The sequence below is a fragment of the Lineus longissimus genome, chromosome 19 (assembly GCF_910592395.1).
Source record: "Lineus longissimus chromosome 19, tnLinLong1.2, whole genome shotgun sequence".
Classification (NCBI taxonomy): domain Eukaryota; kingdom Metazoa; phylum Nemertea; class Pilidiophora; order Heteronemertea; family Lineidae; genus Lineus; species Lineus longissimus.
Window position 1 is genome coordinate 6,599,845 of NC_088326.1, and position 26,547 is coordinate 6,626,391.

Genomic DNA, 26,547 nt, shown 5'->3' on the forward strand with positions numbered 1-26,547 from the left:
CTTTAAAGGGGTGTGTATGAAACTAAGACCTGAGGCCGAAGACGCCTCTTAGTTTTTTACTTCATGTGATCTTAGTTTTTTAGAAAAAACTAAGGTCCCCGAAGTAAAAAAACTAAGACCCATATTTTTTTCTCAACTTTTGGGTTACCAGGATATTTGGGGAAGAGCCGAGTTACAAAACATAGCTAAATACATGTAAGTCGTCTCAGACAAGAAAAACTAAGATCCCCGAAGTACAAAACTAAGACCCATATTTTTTATATTTGTTTTTACTAAAAAACTAAGATCCCCTGAAGTAAAGAGCTAAGAGGGGTCTTAGGTCTTAGGTCTTAGTTTTATACACACACCCTTTAAAGCTACCGGTCGTAGTTTGGTCAATTTTGCTCTATCTGTTATGCACCTATAATTTTTTGGTGGAATGCTTTTTGCACTTTTCTTTCTGGCGTCAACCATCTACATTCTCTTTGAGGACTTGTTCACTGAAGAGGACAAGTTCCATCAACGCTGAGATACGATTAAGAAATTTGGCAGAAAGGAGTTAATCAACAGCTAGCATGCATCATAGTCATCAAAAAGATGTTACTCATCTCTCCGATAATTTCCGTTGTTAACTCTTCCGCTGTACCGTTGATTCGTAGAGAGGTACGCAGCTAAAAAAGGATGACAATGTGATTTATTCTTCTCATATCTAGCCGCTTGACTTGAAAAAAGAGAATGAATGATTATAAATAAATCCTATACACGCAGTGAAAATGTTTAGCCCGCTCAAAGGTCGTCAGCTGGGAGGTCGCGGGTCGAGGAGTACTGAAGGGTCGCAGCAAGCTGCACAACTTTTGATTATTTTATTAGCTTTGGCTCGGAACTCTCAGAAAGCTGCCAAACAAACATGATAACGTGGCTGGCAAGGTATTTACCTCCTCTACAAGACTATGCCATTTGATTGCTGAAAGAAATACACCACCATAAAGAAATTCCCTGTACTGAAGGGCTTAATTCATTGAACACATCGTTATGCACTTCCGAAAGAACATCACAATTTAAACTTCAGATCTCGACTTTCAAACATCGGGATCCCGACTATCACTTCATTAACTAAAACGAGGTGTGATGACAATCCCATACCGTTAAGTGGCTGCTGCATTATGATTGCGATAAGAGTATAGGACGTTGTGCAAGGCGATTTACTCTTTGATCAGATATATGTGACCTTTTGGACAAGGCATCTTACACTGTGGTCAGATGAAAGGTCTTTGGCAAGCCCCTTAACAATCTCAGATGTGAAACCTCGAACAAGAGAAGGGCTAGAACAAGACTCCACATCAGGCCGGCAATCTCTTAAAAGGAAGAGTGCCCTGCAGTGTTTCTCTATGATGGCTAGAAATCTCGGGCTTAGTAGTCAAGTTGTCCCTTGTTGGAACCCCACAGTTGGCGCGAGATTGGAGGGCGGTCTCTTTGTCTAACTTGCCTTATTCTACCGGTGTATAGATGGGTAAACTACTGGTTTATAAAGCCTAGATTGCATCGCTGATTGAGCAGATCATCGTTCTGATATCTACCGAAACGTTTCACGATAGGTCGGGGTTAAAGTCTGGTCGGATGATGACCTCTACCGCATAGTTGATAGAATGTAAACAAACAACTTTAACTCATAATTAGAAAAAAAGAGTTTGATCAGGAAAGAGACCATTGCTGTCCCTCGCTTTTTTACTCTGTCCTAATCTACACAATGTTACAAGTTTCTACATTATGTCATGAAGCAGTGCATTGGATTTGTCAATGAAATAAGCAAACACTTGAAAGCAGAATATTTTACACAATATTGTTAGTTAATGAATTGATTTACTTAGATACACGTGGGCTCAAGCAAGATACAAATTAACAAATGTAACCTCTAGTTATCAAGTACGTTGGTTAAAATAAATAGGTGATATTACGGTTGGTAATACAAATAATTTTTGCCTTATACTGGCAAGAGAAAATGCCCTTCATTTTTATCGCCAAATAAACACGATTCCCATGTATTGACATAGTAGGGAATAGAGCGTCAGTTGTTGTCTTCACCCGACTAATATGTACAGACAAGCGACTCGTTTGGTTTTAATTCAGCGCATATATATAATCCTGGTGCAAGCTTAAATAATTTCGATATAAATCATTCGGATATTGGTGATTTGCGTTACCTATTGTTGCCTATAGACTCCCTTTAATATATCCGGAGAGGTAATTATTGATTGATTGGTCTGGCCAGTTGGTGTAAAGCCGTTTCAATTTGAGTAAAATGCTGTGCACACATGTACATCACTTGTTTATTGAATATTCGGCAACGTTTTGCCACCACTCGATCAAGATACCAGTCTCCTGGCGGAGTTTCTGTAGAAAATGTCGCGATAAGCGATAACAAAGACTGGTGATTTGCGGGTAAAACCGGTTACACTTGGGTCAATGTTGATCGGAGGTCGCAGCGAACATCGAGTCTTGATGCGAATTTTGTCGCATGTGAACGTCATCGTAGGTTGTAGCGACAAAACTCGCTCGTTCGTGGAGCACTTAGGTATGTAAGATTCAACATTTCCAAGGCTATGTTGGTAGTCATTACGGTAAGGTTACGGGAGACCCATTCAATATATAACAGTCGATATAATAGCCAATGAAGGACTTTACATCGGTAACTATACAAGTAGTGTTTTGCAATCATGAGCTAAATTACCTACTTGTCATTGCGTGTTTAACAATATTGCTGGTAAAGAGATCACAGTACCTTTTGGCCACGTGTTAAGTACATGATTATTGTGTTGGATTAGCAGTTTGCTTGAATAATAACACTCGATACGTCGGTAATCGAATCAAACATGTCAAACGCTTAAAGTGGGACACATGGCTCATGTAGAATGACACCATGAGTGATGCATAATGTGGCACGACGGAGGAGCACAGACTGAGGTTCATGCTAACAGTCAGCTGAAGGATACAAGATGAATATTATAATATTAGCACCTGATCAATTGCTGCTGTAATTGGTTTATTACGATTGCCGCTGTCGGAGGGCAACACTTCAAAGCGCTTTTCCGTAATCGTAGCCTAAAGCAGGGTGTACACTAGTAAAATATTAGCAACATTTTACCAACATTTTACCAACATGTTTACAACAATTTAGCAAAAAGCCCTTCAAGGCCCTGTGTACACTAGCAAGAGAATACCAACAAATTAGCAACATTTTTACAATATGTTGGTAAATTGTTGCAAACTTTTTAGTGGGAACAAAGGGAAATAGGTATTTTGGAGGGGAAAATGGATGATTCCAAGGAGAGAAGATGTGTTTTGAGTGCTTCTGCAGCAATTTTAGCTGTCATTGTTGAGAGGCGGAAAAGGCGGCGAAATAAACCAAAGAGAATATGGACCAGGCCCTGGATCAAAATGAGGGTGGATCATGGGGCATATTACTGCCTGTTAAAGGAGTTGCGGCTGACTGACAAGCCATCATACAAAAACTTCCTGCGAATGGATGAAACTTCTTGAAAAGGTTTCACCACCCATTACGAAGCAAGACACTCACTTGAGAGTTGCTATACCAGCTGCTTGTTCAAGTCACATGACCACAGGTAGATCACATGATGCAAATCCTATTTCTGATTGGCTGAAGAATTTGCAACATTTTTACAATATGCAACAAAGAATTGCATTGCATTTAATTTGCAACAATTTTACAACAATTTTACAACATGTTGTAAGACGCGTTTTGCTCTGTACACACTACGCAACATTTTTGCAACATTTGTTGCAACTGGAAATGTTGTAAAAATGTTGCTAATATTTTACTAGTGTACACAGGCCTTTATGGTATGTAATGTTTGCATGTTTGGTCGCTCTATCTACAGAATTATTTTCCCTCACACACTGGATACACAAAAGAATTCTATTGTGCAAGGGAAAATAATTCTGGGCCACCCTGTAGTGTACAGAAGGTTTAATCTATGTGTTTATTTTAACATCACAAGAATCCCACCAAATGCCTAACTGAAAAGGTATCTTTCTGCTGCCGTCCATCCTACTCTAGTCTTACATCATAGTTCATCACGAGGAGAAAGCAATGGTGACTTGTCCGTCACCTCATGAGCCCTGTTCAAGACCTTGGCCACCTTTTCCAATGTGTCCTTGGGCATTTTCGCCAGCTCGTCTCTGGTAAGATGGCCGACCTTTTTCGTATCGATCAGCTTCCAGACCTCCGCAGGCAGCTCTATTTCTTTCACCTGAAAAATAACTAGAAACGTAGTACGCTTGCTCAATTCTCATCTGACGATGTGGACAAATAAAAGTACGTCACAAATGTCCATTGATGCCAGTCAATGAAATGCTATTCATGAATAGCTGGTGCAAAGGAGAGTTGCCCAAACATGTTAATGCGTAAAATGGAGGAGACTGAAATTATTCCTTGCAGTGTTATTTTCAGGGGTCATAATTGTACTCGTTTGACGCTTTGATCGAATTTTTAAAAACAATTTGATGCAAGGAAATCGACAATAGGAAGATACTAATGTCAGGAATATCAGCCTTCTGTCTCAAAATGTGACTCAATAATTCCACATGAAAAGTGCAAAACCAAAACGCACTGATGTATATTGGTATATAAGGATAGCAAGACAGCTTACAGAATTTACAGAATTTACAGAATACGCTCTTGAAATACATGTTTAAATAAAAGCTTTTGAGGTTTTGAAAAACATTTAGTACTTAATATGTGATCCGAGGTTTTTCGGGGAAATAAAAAACCCTTGGTCGAGCTATAGTCAGGGTTTTTTTTCCCAGAGCAAGCGCATTCCAAGCTACCCATTGGAGTGTAACATAATGAATCAGAATTGCCTATACTCTGTTCGCCGATTTTAGGCAGCGTCAGTGCTCGAGGAACTTTTATTAATGCCTGACCGCCAGCCGCAACCCTGAAATGTGACAGCAGCGCCGTCGGTGAACTATTCGGTCAATTGTAGGCCTTATTTTTCAGTGGTCTGCTGATTTACGCATAATATTTGGAAACGCACTCGTGGGCTGGTGTCGTAAATAGTAAACAAACCGACGTGAATGATAAAGTTTCAAAATGTCAAGCAGTTTTTCTCCACTTTTATAAAGCATTTTTCAAATTTAGAAAATGGAAATGTGCTGTTAACCAACTGGAGCTTGTCCGTATAACCACGGATTTTGAGTTTTTCAAGGAGATTTCCGCGAAATTACCGAAATAGAGTAATTATGTGGAGTAAAAGCTATACTTTGTTAATTATATGCATAATTATAATTTTTTAAATGATCGGCAGTTACACTGACATGTGCTAGGAATGGTTACGTCCTTTCCAACAGAGTATGCTTCCATGCGACATAGCATGTTGACATACAATTGATCAAGGTGATTTTTTTACCTTCCCCAAAAAGTCATTTTTCTAGGTAATCCAGAAATACGATCCAGTTACTTAGGGTGAAAGTTCACTAAGATGCTTCATACGTAACGTACCGTACCATTATTTGTTTTGGAATAATTGTTATCAATGAATTATCACGAGTTGAAGTTTGGCAGTTGTGCGCCACGCGTGGGTATAGCTCGACTTTAAACATGTTAAAGGTTTTTGATATTTTGAAAAACTGTTTGGGCTTTCATTTCGCTGAATAAACTCAAAGGGGCGCATCCCTGTGTTGAAACCTCAAAAACCTTTATCAACTATGAGTGTATGACTGATCGTTATCGTCACAAACGTGACATCATATGATGTGTCGCAACGGATGTCTAGAGGTTTAATGACCCGATATTTGACCCACTTCAACAAGCGAGAATAGCTTGATTTGATTGTCAACGTAAACATACCCCTTTGAGTGCCGTCAGATAAAATGTTTCAAAGTAAACATAGGGCAGCTGGTCGTTCTTGCGAAGCAGAGAGAAGAAATGGTGCCGAAGACTTTCCGAGTTCAACTTCACGTTACTTAGTTGCTGAAATGGTAAGAAGGAAGACAGTTCAGTGAGTATCTTGTATGCTTAAGACTTCAGAGCTCGATTACTACTCAAGGCTTTCTCACGAGTTCGATTATTGAAATTTACCTTTAATTATAAAACCGAAAATAAAGATAATGTGATGAGGCGGGAAATTTAGCTGGCGAGTGGACCTTTGAGCCTTGCACTTGGAACCTCGGAACTCGGATTTTGGTTTGTCCCAAGCCAATGATGCCAATGATGATGAAGCATCATTCTATTGGAATTGTTGTCCATTCGCAACATTGGAAAGTCTGACTTCTGCGACCTTCGAATGAACTCTTATAAGTGTTTCACCCATCGGTAATAAACTTGGTGGTTTTGGAAAAAAATTGTTTTTTCGTAATCACTGGACAAATGGCCGAGAAACTTATATTTTAGGGTAAAAAAACTAGATTTTTTTGCAAATAAACCTGGTTTTATTGTAAAAATAAAGTTTTTTAAAAAATAATTTTAAACTTCACAAACGGTGTGCATGAACCTACTCTATCAAGAAACTCGTATTTTCTACCTCGTTCTCTACGTCTACGAACTCATGATCTTTGTGGGACAAGGATGTACAACCTCGGCCCCACGGGTTGTGCATGCGCAAGTGCATGACACTCAAGTCTAAATCATACATGCACTGGGGACGAGTATATAGCTAACGTCACCCCCTGCAAAATCAGTTGTCGGTGGGGTCGTGGTTTAAAAAAGTAGGTTTTTCTAATAAACCAGGATTTTTTAAAAAAAACCTTAGTTTATTATACATAAACTTGTTTTTGAAGATAAACTTGGTTGCTTGCTTGATAAACCAAGTTTTATTGAATGAATTGACATCTCGGTGCGAAAGCTTACATTTTAGGTGATAAAATACAGGTTTTGTGTTGAAAAACCAGTATTTCTATCATAGAATATAGGTTTATGGAAAAACAACTTTTTTATGAAGAAAGAATATTGTTTTTTTACAGATAAACTGATATTTTTTCCAACAACCTGGTTTATTAGGAGAAAATATAGGTTGCTTTAAAAAAATATTTCTTTCAAATAAACTTAGTTTATCAGCTACAAAACCAAGTTTTATTGAAGACATATAGGTTGCTTGAATAACTGGACACTCCGCTTGCCATATCCGCTTGCCATAAACGTATGTCGCTTGAAATAAAGCAGTTGCGATCAAATAGTTAAAATGGACTATTCTAACTCATTTCTCAAAGTTTCGCCTCAAAACGTGCATGAAATGTCGTGTAATAATGAAATGAGCGGAGCCTGCACACTCAGCGATAATGGTGACCAATTCAAGCAGGGACGAAGCGATGTCAGAATAGAGTTCCGTCGTGTGTAAAGAGGATGTAATAAATCATGAAAACTTCAAAAACATGTATTGTATACAACACCCATTCCGATCCGACTGATCGATCCCATCCTTCGAAAAACCTCCAATTGTAAGATCTGGGATGGAGGAAGGGGTCTGATGAGGAATTTCTCACATTTTTCTGAAAAAACTTCATGATCTCTACGTTGCTGCATGCATAGTTCAACTCTTTCTTGGTAACACAACCGAGTGGAACGCTGTAGCCTTGCAATATCAATCGAGTACTTATGGTTTTATTAGGAGCCACCATGTATACTAGTATATACACACACACTAAAAAATAAGTATAAAAGCCATTATTGCGATGTGCTTTGATCTTTCAACAAAAATTTGTTCTGAGGTTTTGCATCGGTCTGCGGTGTCTTCTACTCCTACGAACACGTTACCCAATAGAAATGTTCAGTCTCTACTGGACTTAGAGCGATGACTACGAAAATTCTGGTCAGTTGCTTGTCGAAATGTCAAATCATTCTGCCTAACAGGCTCGCACTGCATGAATGAACACAAAGTCATATTTGGCGCAAAAACACAACAAACAAGCAGTCTTTAAAAAAGACCGAAGGGGTGGTTCGAATTGTGGGCAGGGCAGGGACTGAGGTTTTTGCGCATATGATGGGGGCAATCTGAAATGCGATGTGGTATCATCAGAGGAACCTGTCATAGATGTTTTCATTGTAAATCTATATAGGTAGCAGCGTTCAGGAGAAATTACCGACACAAATACTGTATGCATTGAATTAGCTGGCCACCACCAGGAGATCAAAATAGGCCTATATTCATCATTATAAATATTCTAGGATGACTGGGGAATAGACGCATGATCAGTCCCATAGGAATTTGTCCGCATTCAGTGGGCATATGAAGCTTAGGAATGCAATTGCGAATTGATCTATGATGGCTTATTGCTAGAACATGTATAATGATAAATATAGCCCTATTTTGATATCCTGGTGGTGGCCAGCTAAATGCATACAGTGCTGTATTTACCGTAATTCAACTGTGTGGCGCACCAAATCAGGTGATTCGAAATTCCCGCCACGCTTACTCGCGAACTCAACTGGCCATCGATAGGCGGCAGCACCAACAATTTAGACGGCGCGGATTTTTTGGCGACTAAAATATGTTGAATATCTGCAAAAATCTAGTAGCTAATCCACCAAATCAGGGTGAAAGGCGAATATCACTGTTAATGCGATGCTGCTGTGAAAAAGTGTAGCATTTAATGGCGCCAGCAAGCTAAAATGTGTATCGGCGATGTATGGAACAAAATGGGTATTAAATACATGTAAATCATTTATTCAGCAGGTTATAGCGGCTATTAGTAAATTCAAGTGGGCGAATCAAGCTGAGATTAATCTGAGGGATCTTGGCAGAATAGCATTGTCTATTTGGACGTTACAAACATGAGAACTAATTTGTTCACGCAGATGCATACATAGGACTATAGAGGAGTAAAAATGAATAACCAAGCACAGATGGTGGTTCGCAATCGAACCACCAAAAAACCGCACTGCCATATAAATATAACCCAACGCGCGTGACGTAAAATGACCTCATTATCGTTCATCCCATGAGCGAGTGGAATGTACGTAGGTCAATCTGATCGAATAAACATTGTAAAAAATAAAAAAATAAATTTTCGCATCAATTAGAAATGCGATGGCATTATCTTAGAATAAAGGTAGACATTTTATATTCCATTATAGAAATTGCTGTTAAAACAATATATATAACTCAATGCAAACATTAATAAAATGTTGGACGATTTCGAGCTTCCGTCCAGATTGCACCTGTGTTGCGGGATTTTGGATCGTGAAAACACACTGTTCTTCAAAACAAATTAAAAAATCCTAATCACGGGTTTGTCAAAATATCCAGCATGATGAAAACGTTAGAGATTTTAGTGGTTTTCCTGCAAGTTCATACTCTCCACGAGTAACACGCTACTTGCATACGTAGCTGACGACCTCGTGCTCTGCGCCACTTAATGCAAGCTGGCTTCAACGACTGTACCATATAAGGGTGACGTATCAATTAGCTCGGTGTCCTATAATATCTCATATACTCTGACAACAATATCAGAAATGACACGTTGTCGAGAAACTTAACGTCCGATCTTGGGCGCACTCGGGCAGCCATCCCGGCACCAGCTGTTTTCAAAATTTACGCCTCTCGATAAAGAGGTGGAAGTTAAAAAATCCTGATCTCAGGATGTCGGGCAGCCGAAATGTTTCCCGCGCCGGTCCGTGTGCATGCTAGAAATAACAAATCATGTTTATTTCTATATCTAAGAGTTGAAACAAATGGGAAAAAACCTGGAACCATTTCAAAAAAATGGTTTCCTGAGTGGGGATAATCTGCCGGACATCGATCGCAAGTTACTGTCCAACCAGTTACTGTTGCTAAACTATTCAGGAACTAAACCATGACCTTTAGTTATCATGCAGTTATAATGCACAAAGATAAGCTGAAACTTGAAATTCATAGTATTTGTATCAGTCAACAGCCTACACAACACTATAGCTTACTGTTTGAATTTAATTCTCCTCGCATTGGGACAATGGAGTCTTCGCTAAATTTTCAATTTTTTAACGAAATGAGTGTGTATTAGTCACCGCTGGAAGAGTTTATCTCCTTGTCCATGGACGAAGTAAAATGTCAGTTTCCTACATGTATAGTTATCTCCAACCTTAATGCTATTTTTTCTTCTCCTCAAAACTATGATTTCGAAGATAAATTTAGTTTGCTGTGGGTTTGGCTCCACGAAGACTGATCTCAACAGAATCGTATTGAAGAGGTTCGGCGATACTGCATGATTATAATTTTCCTTGTGTAATGTAACGGCGCTATTAGTAACTGACCACACTGATTGGTAGCAATAGAGAGTATTTTCAGTACCTCCTCATGTAAACTTATCCCGTTAACAACTGACGTGTTCATTCTACGGTTGCTGTCAATTGTTATTCGTACTAAAATCATTGCATTGGGGCGGCCGAAGTGTCGTACGTGCACTTGAATGAGCAACCCTGTATTTGCATGATCCCAGCATGGGATTAATGAAAACAACATTTTATGTTTTTCGTGTGACAGTCTATAAACATGACAAAGAGACCAATGCACTCCTCGCCGAAACTCATCGGTATGACAGAAGATTTCAATTTCGGTGGACATTGCTGGTAAACGTAGATATCTTGCATGTACCACGAAACAAAATAGCGAAATGGATTACTCTGTGTTGTGTGTGATGTGACCAGCGTGACTTTTTTGAACGACAATTTCTGGTTTATTCTCTGCTTCACGATTTCAAATAATAATACATCTAAAGCATATGACTTTCTTCTTCTTTGCGAGCAGCGCGCCTTTTTATTTGTCGAGGTCGATGACCAGAGAAGAATATTCTTTTCATCAAGGTATAGAGCTGGTCTAGTTGGCTCACCACCATCACCAGTAATCTGATAATCAACTGTGATGTCAGATATCTTATTGCCTTTTAAAGTGTAAAGTGCCATTGTCACTACCAAGGATGCACTGCTCCTTTTTTTTAACATCAAAATAAGTCTGTCCTGGTAACACAGAATTAGGCTTACACGCTCTTGAAGGCGAAATGATATCTTCTGATATGAATTTCTGTAGCTGCTTCTAGGGTAGTAAGATTTTACAAATGTTGGCAAGTTTTCCCTAGATTCCACACTGACCAACAAAAACACTTCATGGTTTGAACAATATTCGATACGAAAATATCCCTTTGCACGAGTTAGACTAATCGATGTTTCTTGTGAATATAGCTCGTGCCGTGTGTTTAACTTTTTATAATAATAATAATGACTTTATTCACTTAAACTATTCATGCAGTGTGTCGTAATTGCAATACATACTGATGTTCATGTTCATGTTCGAGAAAGCAGATTGAACTAATCAGTGTGTGTTGCTGCACAGATAAGTTCTGCCTCTCGTCCATTGACAAGATTTGAGGTTTGACTTTCGCTTGAGCAATTTAAAACGCAGGATGTTTTATACATATTTCGATGTGCTGCATAGAAGGGTTTAATAAAGCCTTGCCGTAAATACATCGTATTTGGGACATTGGAGGCAAAAGTGGAATTCGTCTTCGACAACACCATTACAAAACTTTTAAAAAGATTTTCTCTAGGTATGCCTGTGTGTCTCCAAGTCTCAATCAAGAGAATTATAAAAACATATACCGAAACTGAACGTTCGGATGGTTTTCATTTGCACATTAACCAAAATGGACAACAGTGATTAAGAGTTCAGCAGTCAGGGGGAAGGTTTTCACAGCACGTGCCAATTGGCCAGTTTACATTTCTTCACATTTCTTCAGGATGCAATGCGCGCCATCCTTCGATGAAAATACAACAACATGAAAATGATAACTTCAAATGCAAAGCACTGCGATCCAACCGCATCCACTTCAAAGAGAGTAATGCAAATGGCACACTTAGATGTGGACTCAGACTGGCATACGTCTATGTCAGGGTTGAAAGTATGAAGGAAAGATGTGACTTTCAAATTACGAATTTTGTCGACTCGAATATGGACAAATTGCCAGTACGGCACTCTCACATAGCTTTGTATACAGGCTTAGCCTCGATTTCGGGCATGCGCAATGGCTTATTCGTCGCTTGTCATTATCCGTTCCCGAGTGACACCACGCATCTCCCATTTCACTTAACGATAAAGAATTGGGAAGATGTGCGGAATACGCGGCACTTTCTCAGATTTAGATACAAAATACCCGTAAGAAATCACATGCACCAACACACGATTCCCTTCCCAGCACTCCCCAACACTTCATCTCAAAACAGAAAAAGAAGAAAAACAGGGATTTCGATAACTCCTTACTTTATTTCCAAATTCCTTCAGATGCACATTAACAAGCAACATAATGTTACACATGTAAACAGAGGAATACATTAAAAAAAAAACCGCAAAAAACCATGGCAGAGGATTTAGAACATAACAACTACAGAAATGCGTTTGACAAATTATCATTCATAGTATCATTATATATCCGCTCATACTTGTTAGACTTGCTAACGGACCCAGCCAACCTTGCCGCCACCACCCTTTAACATCATGCAATCTGGTATAATGGTGAGCAGATTGTTCAGATGCCCAACCTACATGATTCATCATCATCCAATTCGCATTATCAACCGGACCGGACATAACCAATAGTATTGAGCATCCAGGTCTTAGGCTGGAAGGTGTCTCCCCTTATAAATTACGAGTACAACTAAATACTCACGGAAACGAGCGTGTATCACGTCATAAGAAAGCTTTGCCGGATTCGCCAACCTTGAACAGGAAACCAGGGGAAAGGCTAACACCCCAATCCGCGCACCACTGGAAATATGAATCCAAAGCGGGACCTGGACAGATAATAGAGAGTTTTCGCACCTGTACGTTTAGTCGACCGACTACGTTTAGGTAATTATATTTTGCGGTCTATTGACGTGTACATATACGGTTTAGAGAGAGAACGTTATCTGTAGTTAGTCAGCTAAACGTGAGTGAAAAACGGTTTGACAAAACAGCATGCTTTTCCGAAACCAGGTCTTCCCACATTGATGGTTTTCTATTAAAATCATTTATGAACAATTATCTTTGCAATGTTTGTGAAACATTTTGTTTCTGGTATTTGTGTCCATGTTTATTTCACTTTTGAATTCTTGTTTATGCTCGTATATAAAGGCATTTTCCATTGATCACAAGGTAGTCAGAAGGGGCCTTTTGCAATCTAATAAGAAAACTGTAGTTACGAAATATATGCCTAAACGGCCTATCATATGCGCAGTGATGCCGGTTTGCATCACTGCGCACTTCTTCAGTTCCTGTGTTTGGTGCGTCTCCGCCAACACGAGCTACGACGCTGCAGGGCGTAAAGATAATATTTCGGCAGTTTTACGGCCAACTACATCGAAATTAGTTCTTCAACAGATAGATATATGAACATAGACGGTAATGTCACATGAAGAAGTAGATGTGCCTGCTCTATTGGCGCAAATATCCGATCGTTTTTCACAGCTCGAGGCGAGAGAGCCCACGGCCACGCCGCAAGAGCACGCTACTGCAAGCGCCAGATACGGGGCGCCGAGTCGGCCATATTATCAGGAGCCAGACCAGGCTCCATCATGGACCTCTGTGCCCGGGGCTTCCGCCCACGGAGGTTTCGCTGGTACTACATGGGCGCAGGCGAATGAAGAATACGAACATGTAAAGGACCTATACAAACACGTACGTTTACCAGAGGACTTAAAGCTACATGATTCCAGAACAGGCATCCGTAGGGAATACCAGGCACAATACAACCGCCTGGCCAAGAGTGCACGAATGATAGAGACTGCCATACGGGTACTACTGAGTATTGATCTTGATCAGAGCCCAACAGACATAGCTGATAAGCTGGGACATACCACAGTAACTTTGCTAGCTCTTATCAGGTACCTTCAGGATGAATACGCTGTGCTCATGGTAGGCAGTACAACTAACCAGGAAACTTCGAGAATTTTCCGGGCCTTTCGCCGGAATACGTCGGCCTTCTCCTCGGACATTATTGAAGACCTGAGGAACGCTGCTTCTATCGTGGCTGCTGGCCAGGTGAGCCAGTCGTCGACACGCCAGGCTTTGTCTAACAACAATCGTGATTTCAACAGTCGTGGTAGGGCAGCATTTGGATCGTTCTCGAGGGAATGTGGTCGTGGATATCAGGGCTACAATAGGGGATCTTACCGTCCGTTCAATCACCCCTGGCGAAATAGTTACAATTCGGATGCATACCAGAATTTCAATGCTCGAATCTGTCCCAACGTCAAGGGATGATTCAGCACAACAATAAGAATATTACGTGGTGAATGGTTCGTTAGCCGCTCATTTATGATAAATGTACAAGGCGGCAACTATACACAAACCTGAGGTGTATCAGAAATGGTGTGATATTGGTGTGTTAGAGGATATTAAAGTTTGGTTACGTGAATGTATACGGATACCTTTTGACTCTGTTCCTCAGGGATTTGAAATACAGAACCATAATTTAACCGCGGTACAGTCTACCTTCGTTGATAAGGAATTACTGGAGTTGCTCGCCGCTGGTGCAGTTGAACAGTGTGCTACCAAGCCTCTATGCGTTTCACCTATTGGGGTAGTTCCCAAAAAGAACAATAAGTTAAGGTTGATAACTTATCTCCGACGGCTCAACCACGACTGTACAAAACTATCCTTCCAATAATATGAGGATGTACGTGCCCTAGCAGATGTGGTCAGGGCCGGTGACTCTTTGATTACACTAGATATCAAGAACGGTTTTCATCACATCTTGGTACATGAGGACTCTCGAGACTGTTTAGGATTTAAATGGAACGATAGTTGCTACCGTTGGCGCGTTTTGCCTTTTGGTCTATCCTGTAGTCAGTATTTTTTCGGTAAATTTGTTCGACCGGTGGTTGCATACCTAAGACAGCAGGGCCTCCGGCTTTGCTCATATGTGGACGATTTTCTTCTGGCCGACACCCCAGCCCTCATTTCACAGTGTAAACTGAAACTACTTGTAACTCTTATTGAAATAGGGTGGTTAATCAATTTTGAGAAGTCATCCTTAGAACCACAGCAATCTAAAACATACGTAGGATATGAGGTTATCACTTTAGATGAACCAGTAGTTAAAATTCCTAAGTGTAGATGTAGAACTGTGGTACTATTCAGGCCAGGATTTTGGCCAGAGTTGCAGGTCAATGTGTTTCTATGTTTTGCGCTATTGCACCTGGCAAACTTATGCTACGTAATGTGTACAGAGTACTCTCTAGCAAGAGTAGCTGGGACTCTTTAGTAGTCCTCAATCAACCGGCTATAGACGATTTGACCTAGTGGCATAGAGCACTTGATGGGTGGAATGGTAATGTGTTGAGCAAGAAAATCCGCAAGCGCAAATCGTGTCCGACGCTAGCCCCTCTGGATTTGGGGCAATATGTGGCGACCGCAGAGTAGACGCTTTGGCGCGGACGGATTGGGAGTACGAAAACAACTACGTCAATCCACCATTCAGACTGTTAAACCGGGTGGTGGACAAGGTGATAGAGACGTCTGCCCACGCACCAATCATAGCGCCTGCCTGGCCAGATCAGCAGTGGTTCCAAAAGTTGAAGGCCATATGCACGTGTCCACCACTGAGAATACCAAAGACTCCTTATGCAGTACAGCGACTGGTGGTTGGTTCAATTCCAGAGCCAATGAAGAACCCCCGTTGGAAACTCTACGCTTGGAGGGTGTTTGGCGGACTCAACTCGAGAGTCTGAACTTGTCTGATCGCGCCATTCGACAGTACAACCTGTGTCTTGCAATGGATACACTGGCTACGCATAACCGACTTATAAACCGTTACCGCGTGTTTTGTTCGAAAGGGTTACAGCGCCTTTCCATGTGTAGATCAGCCGCATTTGATAGACTTCTTGCGTAGCATTGCGGATAATTCAAGTCGACCTCTATCTCAGCTAAAGTGCACCCTGGCAGCCTTGTCGCATGTGTTTTCGGCTTACGGACTGGAGGACATTACTAAGCGGCCTACTACGGTTTTGGTGAAGTCTAGCAGTGTTGAGGCTCGTACACGTTCTCGCGTGATACCAATTGGTCCTTTCTCACGGTTATTCAATGAGTGGCCAGACAACTATGAGCTGGATGTCAAGCGACTACGCATGAAGACAATTGTGCTGCTCGCATTGACCATCATGCTGAGGCCATCCGACATTGCCCCAAAAGGAGTGCTTTTTGACGTCGAGAGCGCGGATACTTCCCCTATACACCTTTCCAGAAATGGGGCGCTGAGTGTCCGAAATAGTGATGTCGTAAGAGGAAACTAGGCCTTATGGTGGAGGGACAAAGGAGATAGTCATGGTTGACCAACACACTTGGATGCCTTTAATGACGGACAAGGGGGAAAAAGTTAGTTCCAATGCAAGCCACCAATTTCGGGAAGCGGAAGGTGCGTTGTACTCCGTCTTTCTTTCGTGTGTTCAATTTTCAGACTAAGTTGGTTAATGTTCTACTCTCTATTAAGGCAATTTTGTAGCTTAGTGTTTGCGTTCTATCAGTAACGTAGGTTTTTTGGATACCCGGATCAGCCACGAGTGCAGTTTTCTATTTATCATGTACCACAAACATCGCCATAATTGCAAGGAAATTAAGGTAAAAAGGCAAATTTTGTCATTTTTGACCCGAATCCCTAATGACCTGAAAACGTCGAAAAAGACGTAAAGCTTGAGTTGACGGCGTCACAACCACTGAAAACGCCCGATTCCCCTGATTCTGCAGGATGTTAAATCGGGCATTTTATTTCTTTAAATAAATCATAAGCGTCGCATTTGCTCCTAGCTCTGTTCAAATACAATGCTACCGGACTATGACTCCAGGGGGACTATATCCGCTGTCACACCGGGCCAAGTGCAGAAAAGAATTACCTATAATCTTTCGAAAGGCATTGACCAATTTAACGTAACAACACGGGAAACGTATATAAGCCTAGTCTAACTATCCGTAAAGGCCTGACCGGGTCCATTTGAGAAATCACAAAAAAATTAAACCTTGACCATTTTACGGTTACGGATAACTAAATGTAGTCGGCCGCTTAAACGAACAGGTGCGAAAACTCTCTAATACACAGATCATCACATCTTTTAATTACGAATCGGTTAGCCCTACCCTTTCCTCCTCCTATCGTCTTCGTTACCGTGTGGCAAAAACAAAACCAGAATTATAATCGAGGCGCTTGGCCGCCTGGGCCGGGACAGAACATAAATCGCTAGCCCGGTCACCCGCAAAAAACTGAAGGTTCAGAAATGCTTGATCTCTCTTTAGAACGAAAAGTTGACGAGGCATCAAATCCGACCTAGAGAGCTGGTTCTGTATGTACATGTAGCTACATATTTTCCACAATTTAGCAAGATAAAGCGGCTTTGCTTGCTTGGGTAAAACGTGAGATTTCGCCTGCTCCAGAGCTACTTGCTTGCAGTGTCCTTTTACTGAAGGGGCATAAGCCGTGTTCCTACTTAACCTAGATATATCCCACATCCTACCCTACCTATCTGCTGAAAAATCTGTAAAAGGCCGCCAACAATTTTGTTCATACTGCTAAACGAGTAGGACAAGAACAACCGTCACGCTTTGAATTATCAGCACTAGGCAATTAACCATGTGAACCTTTGTATTTCCTGCCAAATCCTTCCAAACTAAAAATGTCAACAGATCATTAGATTACACGTACGCACAGACGGCTTATTCGGAAGTTGAGAGAAAAAGACGTCCAACATTTTACGCACGCTACTTAATCTCTTAGAATGGTCCGAAGAACCCTCCAATTGCTGAAAGTATTTCAACTGAAGTAAATAGCATGTAAATCCACCCTGGGATGTTTGAAAGATGCAGCCTGAAACAGCGAATAAAACACATATAAATATGTACACAACGGAAGGAAGTGGCAAAGAATTAATGAAAAACAAATCGATGAGCCCTCAGTGATTGTTTCAAACCAACGGTATCCAAAACAAAACCTAACTTCGTCGGAAGCTTTAAAACACAGTTCTGACCTACAGCCCCTCTCCGAAACAAACGGTTTTTACAATGGGAGTCTGGACTGGACAATTTTTTGGTACAAGGAAGGACTACCGTGCACTGTGGTACCCCGATTACAATCAAGTACCTCAACACCGGCATTATCAACGCAGAATTAGGGTGAAAAACAATGATTATCTGAAGGCGCGATCGATTGCGCAAAGATGTGAACACCACTAGAATTAGGAGTAGGGTTCAGGGTGAAGTGTTTAAGAGGCAAACCATCGCCCCCCCCCCCCTCACCTTCATTGCATTGCTGTCTATTAGCGACATAAGATCAATAGTAACGTAAACTGTATGGGCCCAAATTACCTCTCGATATCCGCACAAGCGCCCTCCGAAAGCAAGACATCAGAAAGAGACAAAGCTCGAGAAGGGGCGTCAACAAGGTTTAGCTTGGACGGGATATAAGATAAGCTGAGGATGATGTTGGCATTAAAAACTAGGCTTTTCATTATGTAATTCAAACGGGGATCCTTACCGCCCTAATTCCGCCAACAATGAACAAGAACTTTACCGTGGCGTCCGGAGCATCATCGGCAACTGTACCTAGCAACTGATGAATAATTCTGGAATCGCTGAAGGGTCTCTTTACGTCCAAATGGGACCGAAAAAGAATTTGCTCCCCCTAGCGATGAATTTCTCCTTTTTGTCATCAGGCAGAATGTACAGCCCTTCCAAAAAGTAAATGTCCATAGGGGTTTTTTTATATCACAGAGATAGAATAAGATGATTGAATGCGGTTTTCAGCAGAGAATGGTATATCTAGTTGGTCTTGTATCTGATGTATTTGGACCCAGCTAATCCTGCCCCTTCATTTTGTAACAGGCAATTTTAAAAATGTCCAAAAAGTCAGTTTCTTATTTTATTTTATTTTCGTTCTTTTTCACAACTTATGGGAGAACTATGATGCAACAGAGGGTTTTTTTTGCTTTTATTACTGGAAAATTCCTGCAAAATTCTTTAATTTTGAGGATTAGTTTTAGCTCGCTACAGGTGATTGGTTTTTTTTCAGACAGCTGGTGACCTTTGAGAACACCCATCACAGTCAGCAATGCAGTCAGTCAGGGTATCCATTGCCAACTCATATATGAAGGATTGGGGGTCTTTATCAAAGGTTATGGAAGAGATTAAAAAAAATAACATAAAAAACCTAAGCAAAATTGTGCCAAAAAATTATGGTCATAAAGCACAGTTCATGGGCTCATTTGAATTTTTGAAGAGGCACATGAAATGAAAAATGTGATTTTCGGACCTTTTTTGAAATGTTTGTTACATAATGAAGGGATGGAATTAGGTGCATCCAAAAACAACATATATATGACCAACTAAATATACCATACTCTGCTGAAAACCTCACTCCAATATCTTATTTGATCTCTGATATTTTTAAAAAACGGTGGACATTTAATTTCAGGAAGGACTGTACGCCTGTCTAACAGAGTCAACAATAAAGCCCAAGTGTCTAAGGGTACGCTCGCCAAGCAGAGAACATTAATGCAATGCGAAAAAAATAACCCAACCGAGTTAGTAGCACTAAAATAGCGTATACTGAGGGTAATTTTGCCAGTAAGTGCATTTACCGTTTCCAAACTAAATCTGTCATCTACATACTGAGTGGTGGCAATTCCCAATCGTTGGAACCATACCAATGGACTGATAAACATTGGCCGAAGCCTTTCAACCGAATGGAAGGGTGTTATAAACCATGAAATACCCAGCAAAGCACATCCCAAAATATTAACGACTCTCTGGAGATAACATTACATGGTTATATCCTGATTTCTCATCACAAGTAACTATTTTTGATCCCCTGCCTACGATTCTATGTATCCCCCTTAAATGTTCAAGCTTAAAAAAAGAGGCCTTTATCCAACAGTTCAAAAATATGGAGTTATGACAAAAGCGAGGTTTGGATGGTTCCACCGTTAGAAGCATTATGAGATGCGGGAGATCACCCCCCCCCCCCCCCCCCCCCCAATTTAACCCGGAAGCAATATTGAACCATTCCGAATAATGTTTTGTAACTTACTCGTCACGAACCGAGCATGACTTTGACAACTAGCAGAATTTTGAAAAACGCAACCGGGGGCTCGGGTGAATTTTACGCCTGTCCCCTAAATTTGCCCTTGAAGGGTGTGAAAAACTGACAAAAATCACCCCCATTCTCGATCCACTCTCTAATTTGGTTAATTTGATTAAGATTGAACCCAATTGCTCAAGATGATTGTGGAGCTCACTAGCCACAAACAAATTAGGAACCCGTAACGGCAAGGAATCAAAAACAAATGAACATCCTCGTGAATGAACGTCCTCACATGAATCTTTCACGGATGCGTGCTGAAGGGCCTCCGAACTGGTGCCCGAAAGGGTTGTCCATCTCACCGTATTATTTTCGGACGCCGAGGCCATGATTGGATCAAAGCCACATCGCATTTCCCAATCAGGCACAGCAATCTCTCTTGACGGACCACCCTTAAAGGAAACACCAGCATCGGAGTTACCCCTCAACACACCCCCGTGTAAGATAAAAAATCTTACTGAGGGCAAAGGACCACCGAGTATGCGTTAAGGGAGAAAACAAGCTATTAAATTAACATAAACTGGATCCCTAAACCATACCAACAAGAAAAAATAGCATATTTTTTTTATCAGCCAATGCCTTCATCTTCGGGGAATCCCTTACCAATTATCGTTTGCACTACAGAAAAAAACAACCGGGCGAGAACCACGACACCTGCCATAACCATGATGAGAAGAAAAGCCACTTGGGTAAATTGGAACATATGCAAGCTGGGTTCTAGGAGGGGCAGGTTCTCCCTGCTACAAAGGCGGGTACAGACCTTGCGGTGGCAATGCTGCTCTTTTGGGTTTCGGCGGAGAGGGGATTGACTAGATGACCTGGCCGGCTGCTTCGTTTTATTATGCTTTTTGAGAAATTTGGACATAGCCTTAGAAACTACAACCGACACCCATCCTCCCAATACCGCAAGCACAAAAGCTGGAATATCCAAGCGCCCTTGGTTATTATGAGCTTGTCTGCATAATTCCTGATATATTGACGCCTGATCATCGTTCGTCGCTGCAGCCAATCTATTTAACTTGTCCAAGTAAAGCAACAACAAAGACTCGTTTGGAACTAGCTGAGTCGCTATCGAACGTACCATATCCTTCAATTCCTTCACACCATCATCCCTAGCGCATGCCGCAACCTGCCTATTTTAGACACTGCAGCTTCCGACGCCGCACTCGCCACCTTTGTAACAGCGATTACGAGAATAAACAGGGTAAACACTTGCCCAACTAAATGTATATGGTCTAATGGCACAATGAAGAAGACCAACAGCCCCGTGAACTTCTAGGGGGCAATCCCAATTAGACGACACGCTATTGAAACTAAAAAGTAAATCAAGTAAATATTTCTTTCATACATGCCAATAACGATTGACCCCTTGGTTGACCACATTTATTAGCCATCAAAATTGCTTTATGATCGAAGGAGATTGTATATAGATTAACTCTTATATCACACCTTGAGTAATATCCTTTTCATTTTTATAACAATCATGTGTGTTCTTTGTCTCATTAAATCCATTGGAGTGTAATTTTTGTCGCACTCGCACCAATTGCACAAATGCACTATTGTTGTTTTTTGTATTTAAAATTGTATACTGTTATACGAAATAGATACTAATAATTAATAATTAACCTCCCTGTCCAACGAATCTAGCGTGTCTGTCACACCTGTACCAGAAAGGTCTCGAGACACAGTATCAAGTTGATCCAGAGTCGTCGATTCAAGGAAGCATATGGGAAAGCCGAGCGAACTCCTTTGACATCAGGAGCGGCAGCAAATTCAGCCCTTGCAGGGAGTGCTTGCGCTTCAGAATTGTAGTTGGAACCATGCTGCAATAAGACGAAACAGTATTGTACAGGACGTAAATTAATACATGCCCTGTATAAGATGACAAAACTTGCGTTACACCTAGGCCTACTAGACAAACAATGAAAAAATACACTACAGCGTAAACAGGCCCTTACAATACAATCAACACCACTCATAGCTTCGCGCCGATTTATACTCAAAAGGCAGACTCACTGGTCTTTTTTTTACTACAAAACAAATGGCGAACAAAGGAGCCTAGCCAAGGTTGATAGGAACACTAGGCCAAAGTCACAAGCTGAATACGAGAATTCGCCTGCTGTAATAGACGAGGCCCTCAAGCCCAAGTCCATAACGAAAACACCCAGGATAAACTTTCAACATGGCCGCTACCCTATTTCAACCATGTCAGCCCTTGCTCGGCCTTTTAACCTTTGTATGTAGCCCTTGCTCGGCTGAACATATGTGTATAGCCCTTGCTCGGCTAACACACACACTCTCTTTCTCTAGGCCCTTGCTAGGCCATGCCCTTGCTCGATCGGCTCAAATCGAATTGGAATAGAATTACCTTGAATGAAACGATCCTCCGATCCGTCTCCAAACGAAGTGGTGGAAATGGTCGATTACATGGTTTGTCACTCGTGATCGACCTATAATTTAATTGGGTCACAAGCTGGGCGACTGTCGACAAGTGGTTGTTGAATTACATTGAGCACATGCCACTGAATCAGGTGTCAGTAAGGGGTCAAATCATTGTGAAAAGCGTTCAGGTAGAAGAAAGGAGCAAGAAATCAAAAGAGGTCTCAAAGAGAACGAGTCGTCCCTGGCAGAACCTCTGCGGATTCCTTCTCCATCTTCTTCCTTAACTCTTATGGACATTTTACAATCGTTTAACCCCGTAATTACCCTTCATTCAGTTGCCTGTGCATTGAGTCACTTGTAAACAGAAGTGTGAGATGTGACTTTCTTACGAATTTATTGCACTTTGGTGCAATTGATTTTATCGCCTCGTCTTTCAATTGGTCAATGCATTCAATCAGATTTCTCCAAAATATGACATCGGAAAGGCTCTGGGTTATTGGTGGAACAGTGGATATTCTCCGGATGAACATGGGAGACTTGAAGGCCTGCTCTGGTTTGGGAGTGAGACATTCTTTATGTGCACCACCAGTAATTGACCAAACAACATACCTTCTTCATCCACACCCACATGTTAATCTTCCTGGCTCTGAATGAATACAGCGCAAGTTCACATGTTTTCCCAGTTGGTTGAAAGGTGAAGCTCAGTGATCGCTCCTCTTTTGATGCTCTAATGGAACATTGTAACAATGAACGGGCACATGACATGTTGTAAAATGTAAGGGCAGAATTTGGTCTTGATTTTAAGAATTGTTCAGAAATAATTCCAGATTCACAGATGCCACATAGATGAGATGCAATGATATGATATACCAATTGTTTTTTAATGGCAGACATGATGCTGATTACATAAAGTGCCATACTTCACGTGTTAACTGAAGCCTTTCAATCTGGTTATATGATCGGACCCAGGACATCAATCACCGTTACACCGCCTCGCTCATACTTTAAATGAGACTGATGTGAAAGTTTAAAATGTCCTAGGATATCCTCGGGATCAAAGGATTCTCTGTTATGCCCTTATAGACTCTCAGGTATTGACATGCATGGCCAATATAGAGCCAGATACCATAATCGGTCAGAATTTATTCGTGGCGGCGGCGTTTTCCGGGAGACATTTTCTACTTCTTAACAGTTTCTGGATGGTTTTACACCATTTTCTACACTTGGCTGAACTCGAATTGATACTGGGCCCAGTGTCATTACTCTTTAATGCCACACCATAAGTCGAAACGTCTTTTTATGGTGGATTGTGTTCATTTCTCATTGCTTGGAGTACCATAAAACTATCATTGAAAACAAGTCACTAATAAGCGTGATATTGCACTTTTGAGGTTTTAACTTTTGGCCCCCTAGTGGCCAAGTCGAGAATCGGATCAGACCGAAATTCGATGTTATCGGATTTAGGGAGTTATATGTACCAAATTTCAAGTTCATAGCTTCAGCGGTTGAGAAACGTGCCATAGTTACCCTCAAACGGCTAATTTACGCCATTTGCCCTCTGCGACCTTGAAAATTAGATCAAATCAAAAACCCATATGACATGTGATGTATCTTTGCTAGGAGTACCTGCCATAAAAAATATAGCGAAAACGGGTCGCTTATAAGCGAGATATTGCACTATTTAGGTTTTAACTTTTGGCCCCCTTGTGGCCAAGTCGAGAATCAGATCGGACCGAAAGTCAAAGCCAGAAGTCACCTGACCAGGAGCGGTTGTGTGTACAAAGTTTCAAGTCTATAGCCCTAGCGGTTAATAAACATGCGACTGTTTTTGAAATAGGATACAGACGACGACGACGGCGGACGACGGGCACTGCGGTGATGTGTAGACTCTCCTACGGTGAGCCATAAAGCAAGAACTCGTTGATGAATACAAACGGCAACGTCAGCTCAAGTTATCCTATACATCTCAGACAACACTGATAAGTTACGAACAAACTCGTTAAGTCATGATTCTTCCATTGCATCATAACTAGGCAGAGCTAATATATATGGAGAAGGAACTAAATCAAGATGGTGACTTGACGGAGTGATCGATCTGATAATCGATACTGTTATCAATCAGGCTAAAATATGTATTATAAACAGCAACACCATGAAAAACAGTACAAAGCCAACATTTTAAATAATCGCTAACATATTGGGCCAATTTGTAAAGTTATAAATTATATTTTACTACGACATAGCCAAAGCTGCTACAACATGGATGCCTGCTTGCTTGCAAACAAAGACACAGAGATCCATGATGAAAAACATTATCTGAGCGCAATTTTAGCGACAAAACAGAATTGGAAAAATGTGCAACCCTTTTCAAAAAATGGTTTCCCAATGAAATAGAAGAAGTGGGGATATAATCTGCCTGACACTCAAAACATCGATCGCAAGTTACTCTCCAGCCAGTTACTGTTGCTCAACTATTTAGGTGCCATACTTTACGAACGTTTTTCCAATTTACCGGACCCCCTTTCCCATGTACGCGAGAAAATTGTAAATAAATGCAAGATGGAAGATACAGGAAGATTTTCAGCGTACGCATGACCGCCGATAGTTTTGACTCCCTCCCCCTCAGATTTGCACGTTCTAAAAGTATATGACCCCTTATAAACTGTGGCTAATATTGCGCCCTTTTCCCACATATTTACCCTCTTTCCAGCCATGAAAGTCCAAATGAGGTTAGCATCATCGAGTGTCCTGGTTGCCTGTGGTTTATTCTTCTCCTTGTCACAGTCGGTGAAGTCGGCGGTGAGTGTCGGTGTCCAGTGGCTCACAGAGGAGATACTGCGGCCATATGACCGAACGTGATGAAGCATACCTATAGAGATAACAACATGACACACTTTGAATAAAGGCTATTTCGGGTCAAATCAAGGAAATGTAAAACAGGGCACAGAGCCATAAGTCACAGTTTTGCGGAAATTGATTTGAAAGCAGTTACTCGGCTGCACACAACCAGACACGAAAGCAGATTCTCTCATCCCCAGGAAAAACTCATACTTGGATAGGCCACAAAAAGATGTATATATACACTGTTAAAAATGAAGGTTTTTGAGCTGGAGGAAAACCTTTAGGCTTTTTCAGCCAACACAATTCCATAGGGCTATGAAAAAGGTGTTACCCAAGCTCCAAATCCTAAACAAAAATAATTTCTTTGAAGAACCTCTAGGGGTACGGTGAATACTTGTGTTGGTTGAAAAACCCGGAGAAAAAAGTGCACACCTACTGAAAATAGTCGTTAAAAAGATATGGGCATTATTATAACTTAAAGGGTAACTCGTGATAAATTTCACCATATAATGTTTTAGCTGTTTTTGACAAATGACTACGTCACTTTCTCACAAATCGGTAAGGTTTTCGAATCGAAATGCACATTTTCTAGAAATTGATGGTTTTATCCCGCCCGGACGGCTCGCTTCGATGCCGTTTTCGTTGATGACGTCACAACATGAACATTTTCGCGGTCGCGGTGGTTTACATTCAGCGATTTTATAATAATCTAATCAAAAATGGAAAATTTGACCTCTACATCAATTGTGATCAACAATTAAAAACGGACGTATTTCCGCAAAGTTGTAAATCACATCATAGTATCACTTTAAACGTGTTCGCCCATTATTAATCTTTGAGCCGAATATTGCCTACAAAATATCACATTCATATAATTAATACCGGGTATTGTTGATACAATGCGTTGATCAATAATTTAGAAGTGGATTTTGAATAATGAAGGAGCCGTTTTCATAATGAACAGTAGATACTAGTATTAGCTTGTCCGATTTTGTTGGCACCAATAGCGCAAATAAAAAGCGTGAAAACACATACGCTGTGTCTGTGTCATTTCTGAACATTGTCACAGAGCGGGATCGCCAATTTGCATGGGATGTTATAGCTCTTTCTCCACGCTGGACCCATCCTGAGATCAGACTTTTTTGGTGGTTCGATTGCGAACCACCATCTGTGCTTGGTTATTCGTTTTTACTCCTCTATAGTCCCATGTATGCATCTGCGTGAACAAATTAGTTTTCATGTTTGTAACGTCCAAAAAGACAA

General features: G+C 41.0%; 1 protein-coding gene across 2 annotated transcripts in view; it reads right to left on the reverse strand.

Annotated features, from left to right (window-relative positions):
- Positions 1-1,680: 1,680 nt before the first annotated feature.
- The window catches only part of LOC135502945 (bifunctional peptidase and arginyl-hydroxylase JMJD5-like), a 58,219-nt gene continuing 33,352 nt past the window's right edge, over positions 1,681-26,547 (reverse strand). For both annotated transcript variants that reach the window (XM_064796160.1, XM_064796161.1), the window contains 3 exons: positions 25,143-25,312; positions 5,846-5,968; positions 1,681-4,247 (listed from right to left, as the gene is read on the reverse strand). In XM_064796160.1, coding sequence (XP_064652230.1) covers positions 4,062-4,247; positions 5,846-5,968; positions 25,143-25,312 — 479 coding nt within the window. In that variant the 3' untranslated portion in view covers positions 1,681-4,061. The remainder of the gene's footprint in view (positions 4,248-5,845; positions 5,969-25,142; positions 25,313-26,547) is intronic.